This window comes from Mycetomoellerius zeteki, unplaced genomic scaffold, assembly GCF_001594055.1.
Source record: "Mycetomoellerius zeteki isolate Tzet28-1 unplaced genomic scaffold, Tzet1.0 scaffold241, whole genome shotgun sequence".
Classification (NCBI taxonomy): Eukaryota; Metazoa; Arthropoda; class Insecta; order Hymenoptera; family Formicidae; genus Mycetomoellerius; species Mycetomoellerius zeteki.
In genome coordinates this window covers 411,788-420,834 of record NW_017257218.1, presented here as the reverse complement: position 1 = coordinate 420,834, position 9,047 = coordinate 411,788, and the positions used below count along the sequence as shown (strand labels likewise).

The following is a 9,047-nucleotide window of genomic DNA, read 5'->3' as shown; positions in this document are numbered from 1 at the left end:
CCTCTGAAGAATGGAATGACTGCGATTGGCCAGTTTCCTAACATCGATGTTATAACTTCGGCGTAAATCGATCCGTGTAAACGTAATTAATGGTTGCGTTCAGCAAAGAAAGCAGCTTTGCAACTGTTGTAAAATTCTTCAATACGATTGATTCTTGCTTTTGATTCCTTATAGATCTAAACGTATAAACCAATCATATTGCAGAATTTTACAACAGTTGCAAAGCTGCTTTCTCTGCTGAACGTAGCCAATGCGAGGGAATAACGATCGGAATAATACGATTTCAACCTATCAGAAATCGGATATATCGGAATACACAGTTTCTGATAGGTTGAAATCGTGTTATTCCTATCACTATCGTTATTCCCTCGCATTGGGTGAGTTCAAGATAGCAAAGCGGCTAGGCATGCTTACCGAGCGATTGAATATTGTTGAAAATTATGAACTTATTTTCTAATTAATAAATCGTTTTAGATTTCAATAAATGCAATTTTATATCTTAACAGATACAAGAGAAAAATTATATTATGATATAAACTGATAAATAGGATTCAGCACAAATTATCAATTATTAAAGATCAATAACGCAGAACATAGAATAGAATAAATAGTTTTAAAAAACATTCATTACATTCAAAATAGTAACTTATTAATTAACTTATCTGTAATAAACTTATCTGTGCCGATTTTACATCGTTATTGCAAGGCCTTACAATTTTCAATTATCACACATCCATCCATCCATCCATGATCATGGTTCGCACGAGAAGGGGCGAGCAACAACGATGTTCAATCTATAGAAATAACTGACTATCATCAGATAGTGCCATCTATTCAGGTTTATCATGCCATCTATCGTGAACAGGCTTGATGTGAATTACAATATTTCAACAAATATGATTGGTTGGATCTATAAGTAACAACCAATTATGTTCATTTGCTTGGCGAGCAGGCTAGCCGCTTTGTCAACTTAAACGCGCCCATTGTGTCTTGGCTTTAAGCCCAATTCCACAACTCACGATTAACTCTTAACCGAGATTCAACTTGTTTCTCATCTCTTTCTAATTCTAGAATTGGAAAAAGACAATGAATAAGTTGAACCTCGGTTAAGAGTTAACCGTAGGTTTGTTCGCGTCGCATGCTCCAACATGTTCCATTATGCTCCTATCATAGCTTTTATTCACTCCAACGCGCTTAATAGAGTGAGTAGGAGCTATGGTAGGAGCATGTTGGAGCTTACGACGCGAACAAACCTCGTGAGTTGTGAAACTGGGCCTTAGAGTTTTATGCGTGAACACTAGGCTTTAGTCCGGATCTACAGAGTTCTAAGCTTTAACCATAAGAAATGGACGAATCATAGTCGATTATTCTCCTCGAATTCGGCTGTAATTGGTTAATTTCTTACGGCTTAAGGCTTGAAACACCTATTGTAGATCCGGGGTTAAGCTTTGTATACACGAAATCGGTCCGAGTCGTCCGAGATTTCAAATAAAGAAAGAATTGACCCATCGTATTTGTCATGTAACCAAATTGTTCAAATGTGATTTGTTAAAGCCTGATTTATAATGCCTGAAATATATGGATATGGTTGAGTTCTCATAGGGGGGGGGGTCTACAGCTGCGTCATAGAAATCAAGATCCGAGATTTCGGACAGAGAAACAACGACATATATACGGTATATTATATATGTCGTTGCAGAGAAAGAATTAAGCCTGATTTATAATGGCCGTAACCGTTAACTTATGCCGGTGCCGGTAAAGTTCAATCATAGGATTTCAATGCTTTCGTTCATTCTAACTTGCCGTATTAGTATGAACGAAAGCATTGAAATCCTATGGTTGAACTTTACCGGCACCGGTATAAGTTAACGGTTACGGCCATTATAAATCAGGCTTAATTCTTTCTCTGTCCGAAATCTCGGATCTCGATTTCTATGACGCAGCTGTAGACCCCCCCTATGAGAACTCAACCATATCCATATAATATAAGAATATTACATTATACATACGTCTGATCCTCTGTCGATCTGTGCAAAGTAATCTGGGTAATTGTTTAGTTTAGCATACAGAATCACAAAGTTGGATAAAAAAATATATCAATTGGCGCGTTTTTTCGTGAAATAAATGAATCTGACAGAAAAAAGTGTCGCTCTGCCCCGAGATATTAATCGTTAAAGTTGATGACTGTTCAGGTTAGGAAATCTGTCACAGCCATGAAAAAGATCTTCTGTTCTTGCTATATGTGAAAAGTTGTAAACTCGTGATGGAACATCGTTCATGAGTTCTCAATTTGGCACACAAAGCGCGATTTAATTTAAAAAAAAATTAACTGTTTTTACGGGGGAAGCGGGAAACGGGGCGGGAACCTTTCGCTGCCCTTTACATCACTTCACACGTGACATACATGTATTTTCTTCTTCTTCTTAATTCCCTTTCTGGTTTTCCGATTCAAATCATAGGATTACAATACCATGCATAGATTTTGGATCAAGGATCCCGTGATAGTCTCCGTGGGAACCTACATGTACTTTGAGGCGTGTTCGGATTCCCACCCGGGCCGCGGACGGTGTTCTCCGCGTGTCGTGAAGTGATATCTAGGTATCATTCGGGTGGGGAATCTGAACATAGTAATTGACATAGCTTTGCGATTGCGGAGAATTCTGTTCCTCTCAGCTCCTCTCATTGTCAGTTCCTCTCCTCCCTCTAGCCCGTGGCTTGGAGAGGGGGAAGGAGCGGGAGAGGGACGGAATTCTCCGCTATCGCGCTATCAGAGGACAGAGTATATCAGAGTAATCAAAGGAAGGTTCCTCTTCTTTTTCATGGCTGTGACAGATTTCCTAATCTAGATAGTTGTTAATTTTAACGATTAATATGACGGTTCAGAGCGGTGCAGAACGACACTTTTCTGTCAGATTCTTTGGTTTCATGCAAAACCGCATCGAATGAGCCTAATTTCATCAAAATTGAAGTGGGTAGGGGTGTTCTAAATAATTACTGAATTTATGTTTGTTCATTACCAGATAATTATTATGAATATAATGTGTATTAATTTTTAATTTTAAAATGTTCAGAGAAATAAGAAATAAAATTTGATTAATAAGATTAATTATTGTGACAATTTTGAATCAACTGTGAGCACGCGTAATTAAAGCAACAGTCACATCTCGTGATTACTGTAGTAATGGAAACTACAAAAATGTTAGAAATTGTTTTATTTTTTAATAAAATTTTGTAAAATTATGTATACTTGGAAAGATATTTAAATTTAATGGTACTTAATGATATTTGAATTTAATTCAAAGGAAATAGAAAAAGAAAATTAAATTGTATAATCAACGAAACTATGAAACACTTATGTTGTAATGCAGACAAAATTATGTTCTACCCTGATAGGAATTATTTGCGGTGTTATATTTATATCTTTACATTTTATTAATTCAATATTAAAAAATTTAAACAAAAGTGGCAAATTTATAGACAGAACTATCTGTAAGATAAATTTTTTTTTTTTTAAATTAATTTTTTTACCTTTACAAAATTTTTTATCTATGTAATTTTTATAACCAAATTAATCCAGAATGAATCACATAATTTTCAGGTTAGCAGTTATTAGTTATCACTATTCGTTTTCAAAAATGGCTATTACTGATAATGACACAATAATAGATCAAACTTTATCAGAGAAATTGGTAGCGAAAGGACAAAAATCACCATTTTTAATTGCAAGTATGTGACCTTTTTTAAAGCATATACCTAAAATGTAAATATTTGTCATTCATATCTAATGCATGTATTGCTTTCTAAATAGGTTTAATAAGTTTAGCAGGTATCTGTGGCTATGGTATTTATGGTTTTAAGAAGAGAAAGATATCTACACAATTATATTTAATACAACTCCGAGTTGCTGCCCAAGGAACAGCAATAGCTTGCTTGACAATAGGAATGGTATACCACATGATAAAGAAACATATTTTGCACGATGAAAAAGAACCATGATGTTTAATGTTAGATTAATAGCTTAATTGTTTAATAAAATAGGAATTAGAAATATAAAAAGTATATTGTCATTATTTATTTTAAAATGTAATATATGTAATATATATATTATTTTATTACAAGCTTTTTCCGACTTAAATTATATTTCTAATAACATTAATTTTATTCTCATTAGCTAATAATAGTAAAGTGTACATATTAATGTTTATTAGTGATGGTGACCATCAGTTATTGCAACAACTGAATATACATATTTCCAGTAGATATTTGTAATCTTTAATAACACTGTTTCCCACAAAATTTGACCTTTTTCTTGTCACATTCCTGATGGAAATTTTTTCCTAAATTGTAATGAATAATGATGAAATATTACTGAATTTCATATTGTGTGAAATCTATATTAATTGACCCATTTTCAGTATTATTATTCATTTGGTTTCTTACACTTAAGTTAATGTATGAAATATTTTATGTAATTCCGTTTGCCTAGTTTCTACTGAGGGTTCGAATCGGGTCAGAATGCAAGAACCAACCAACTACAGTCGAGCATTCCCCTGTTACAGTCGAATGACGGGAATGCTCGACTGCAGTTGGTTGGTTCTTGCATTCTGACTAGAGGTACATTCACACGGCAGCCTTAATCGGATTTAATAATATTCGTAGTTATGAAACTGGCCAATCACAGTTCCATTCTTCCGAGGAACAGCTATGATTGGCCAATTTCATAACTACGGATGTTATTAAACTCGATTAAGCGTGCTGTGACACAGAGGTCATTGGTCCAGCGGCTTTATGCTGTGGTTATGCAGCTTATGTCATTTTGAGTGGTATTTCTAATCCGTTCTTATTTCAAGACTGTCTTAAGTGTTAATGCCTTAAGACGGTAAGGGCCATAGCACACAAAAAAACTTAAGCAATAAAACGTAAGCAGTAAGCGAATTGACCAATCACAGTAGAGTCCGTAAGGCCATAACATAAGCAGTAGCGAATCCAACATGTTGATTTCCTTACTGCTTACATTTTACTGCCTTAAGTTTTTTGTGTGCCAGGGCCTTAAGTCCGGATCTACAATAGGTGTTTTAAGACTTAAGCCGTAAGAAATTGACCAATTACAGTCGAATCCGAGGAGAATAATTAACTGTGATTCGCCCATTTCTTATTAAGGCTTAAGACTTAAAACTCTATTGTATATCCGGGGTAATACAGCCCTCTGATTGGTTCGTGACTTCTTAAGATTGTACTTAAGACGCTCTAATAAGATCTGACTATGAATACCGATCTTTGTGTGTGGCCTATGGCCTTTGTGTGTGGCCTTAACAATATATAAGACACTAAACAACTGTACAATTTACATTACACAGATGACAATACTGACACATGCACATTGCGAACATTTTGGGACTCTCTAGCTTTCTCTCACATAGATGTTGGCTTCACGTTTGATATATGGATGGCAATTCCGCTTCCAGTAGTATATGTTCTAAAGTATGTATGTACAAATGTTTGACATAGCTGCAGTAATCTAAACTTCGATTATATAGACTCTCAGCGGAATTTTGTAATTCGTTATGTCAGACCTGCAGTCATAAGACAGACGTAGTAATAATATAAGGTATTCCATTTTCAAGGATGCGCAGTCGTCTTGAATATGGCGACTTACTCTTTGATCATCAAAACGTTGCTCGAAAATGTAAAAAGGAATCTGATTGCTACCATGTGCATTCCACTAATTTTGGGCAAGCATTTGATTGGTGGTTCTGATTTAGTCTACCGTCATTATGCGCAATGGAGTACCTTATATTCTTATTATCGGTTATGCAACCGTTATATGCTCATAACGACTATATAACGAGTAGTATAGAATACAGAGGCTGGGCCTGAATTCATAGTTACGTCTCAAGTTTCAAATCTCTTCCCCAATCTCAAATCTCGAACCTAAAGCAGGGAGCATAGATTCTTGCATAACACAACACGTAATGCATAAGAAAATAAACCAGTCAAAATCCTTTGTTTTCTTCTTTTCCATGAAATAAAGAACTATGATTGGTTGAATTTCTTATGCCTTATGTGTTATGCGTTATACAAGAGTCTGTGCTCCCCGCTTAACTTTCAGCTCTAATGGCTAATCATCAAATTCAGTTCTTCATGACTGTTGATGGCTTTTCGTGACGAAATAAATTATATAGCATGAATTTTACTTGTAACATTTATTTCTTATTTGCACAATTTCACTTGATCATCGTTACTATAACTTCTATATAACTTTATTCGGTTATTATCATATTATACTGAAGAAGACCAAAAAAAGTAATCGAAACGTGTCTACTAAGTTATGTATATTAGATAACAATAAATTATAAAAAATTTTTTACGCATCCATATCCGTGTTGGCTCATCACGGCTATCTTCTTTTCTTTCTCAAATTTCATTTAAAATTCTGGACCTTAATTAGTTCTAGTAATAAAATATTAATAATTCTATTCATATTAACAATTAAAATAACAGGATTGGAAATTGTATAACGCGTTATACAATTGTCGATAATTTTTTCAATAACGAATGAGACTGTGTTCCAAAATTGACTGCCGGTACTGAAAATCTATAGTGCACGTGACGTAAACTGTAGCATTTTCAGTGTTGGCAGTAAATTTGGAACACAGCCTGAGTAACGACCCAGGTAGCAACACACGTCATTTTGACGTCATTTTGACGTCAAAGGCCGTCATTTTGCCGTCAAAAGACGTTATTTGACGTTAGCTTGCTACCAGGGGATGTTACATTTTCTTTTTTTTTATGAATAACGTTAATGGTAATATAATTATATTCTTTGAATAACGGTAACGATTTGACTTGTTACTTTTATCGTTACTTTATTAGGGGAAATTTGATCGCTCTAAGGAGGAAGGTGGCGTGGACTCGCTTTCGCGGGAAAGTTGATTACTCCTAGTCGGTCCACCCCATATCTCCTCCCCTGTTTAGAGTCATCCACTTTTTATGCAAAGCGGGAAAATAATTATTAACTTTGATTGTTAATAACTTTTTAATGAATAACGAGCGACGGTTAAAACCTGTTGGAGATCACTCAGGGTCATAACCTAAACAATATATTAAAAGGTCATCGGGGCCCGCGGGGTCTCCTATTCTAAATAATTACCATTTAATTTATTTTATTGATAAAATATCTCGTAAACTATTGGTTTTTCAATACCTCTACCTTAATACTTTCACATGCAGAATAATAATTGGAGGAATTAAATTATGTAAAAAAAATTGTATGATTATATGTAAAAAAGTGGAGATGACCTTCACATCTATTATGGCGCCTCCACCTAGAAAAAAAACAATGTGACTAAAATACGTCCCCCTCAAAATCGTCCCATTTTTATCTGAAACATTTTTTCATATTGTCAAAAATAAGTAAAATATTCAAGGTTTTCAAGTTAAGTGGATCATCCTGTATGCTATACATTTAATTTATATATATGTATATATATGTATATATATATGTATATATAAATGAATAATTAATAACTATATGTATATGTATAAATATATATACATATATAATATATATATATGGTTCCATCGGTTGAATTAATCATTGCAATTAAATTAATTTAAATTTGATTTTTTGAAGTTCCTCTATGAATGATTTCGATCAAATTCTGATCAGTGGTTTACTTATCAAGCAACACTGATATTATTTTGCAGAGTTGGCAACGTTATCTTATAAAAGTAACTCGTTACCGTTATCATTACTCAAAAAGTAATGAGTAGTTACTTTCTTCGTTACTTTTTCCTGGACATTCATAGAATATTATATGTATAAATTTTTACGGTGAATATATAAATAAAAAATCATGAATTATATGTTTGCATCTTGCAGAACAGCATAAAGTATGCATATAAATGTACGAAAAACGTTTTGTATAGAAGTGAAAAGATTCTAAAAAATAATTCACTTGTAGATATTTTGTATAAATAACTCCTGTAAAAGAAAAAGAATAGGAATATGTGTATGACATTACTGCCTTTATACTGTGTCAGTTTTGAGATCCATTTTGTCATGCGCTCATTTTCGTTTATTTTACGAAAAAGTTTATTATTGCAAAATTTCAAAAAGTATCATAAAAATTTCTGTATTGTCTGATACAAGGTTTTCTGAATTGTATTTGTTTTTAAAAATTATATTTAGCCTCTTTGTTCAAGAAATATTGTTCAAATACGAAGTGGTGTATCAATATCGGAATTTTCTAATAATTTTAATAATCCATGTTGATAAAATAATACGAATCCCTATAAGCGCATAATATTATTTAATATTAAATAATATTTTAGGCATATTCTCAGAATATTAAATATAACATTTTAATAATAGTTTACTAAAATTATATATTATTAAATAATATTCCTGAAATAATGGATGGTTATATGTCCACTCCTAATAATATTATATGATTATTAAAAGTAACATTTATTTAATGTTACTGTAATATCGTATAAACATTAGAAAGTATTATAACAGCATTTACTTTAATTTTTTTGCAGCATAGACTGATAAGAACTTTTCGTTACTGGATTGTGAATTCAAATTGCACAAAATTAAAAATAATTAATATTTATTAATATTTTAATAATGTTTCAGGAATATTAAAATATAATACCTAGGTTTATTATATAAGTGGACATATAACCTCTATAGAATACTCCTGTAATATTAAAAAAATATTTATATTTTCGAAATATTATAATAACATTATTTTAATTTTTTTTAATAATATTCATATAACATTCTAGGAACATTTTGCGCTTATAGGGATGCTACCTAAATTAATTACCGATTCAATTAACGTCAGTTTGGTTGAAGTCATTTTAAAGATACTGGATACAGGTACCGTAGCCGATCCCCCATCAAAGTTATCAAGGTATATTGTGTTTGTTAGGGAGCTGCAACGAACTCGCGTGATCGCCAGTGTGTGTGCGTGCGTGCGTGCGTGCGTACACGCGCGCGCTCGCTATACAGCACTTGGCGCGCGTTGCAGCGATCGGAG

At 33.1% G+C, this 9,047-nt stretch overlaps 1 protein-coding gene across 3 annotated transcripts; it reads left to right on the top strand.

Annotated features, from left to right (window-relative positions):
* Positions 1-1,993: 1,993 nt before the first annotated feature.
* Positions 1,994-4,040, top strand: LOC108723476 (HIG1 domain family member 1A, mitochondrial). Of its 3 annotated transcripts, none has more exons than XM_018449277.1 (3): positions 1,994-2,045; positions 3,599-3,726; positions 3,809-4,040. In XM_018449277.1, the coding sequence occupies exons 2-3, from the start codon at positions 3,636-3,638 to the stop codon at positions 3,994-3,996; spliced, it is 279 nt and encodes a 92-aa protein (XP_018304779.1). In that variant the 5' UTR covers positions 1,994-2,045; positions 3,599-3,635; the 3' UTR covers positions 3,997-4,040. The 3 variants fall into 3 exon arrangements, with proteins under 3 accessions (XP_018304779.1, XP_018304778.1, XP_018304780.1); XM_018449276.1 differs by lacking the exon at positions 1,994-2,045 and adding an exon at positions 2,807-2,968; XM_018449278.1 differs by lacking the exon at positions 1,994-2,045 and adding an exon at positions 2,812-2,972.
* Positions 4,041-9,047: the final 5,007 nt, after the last annotated feature.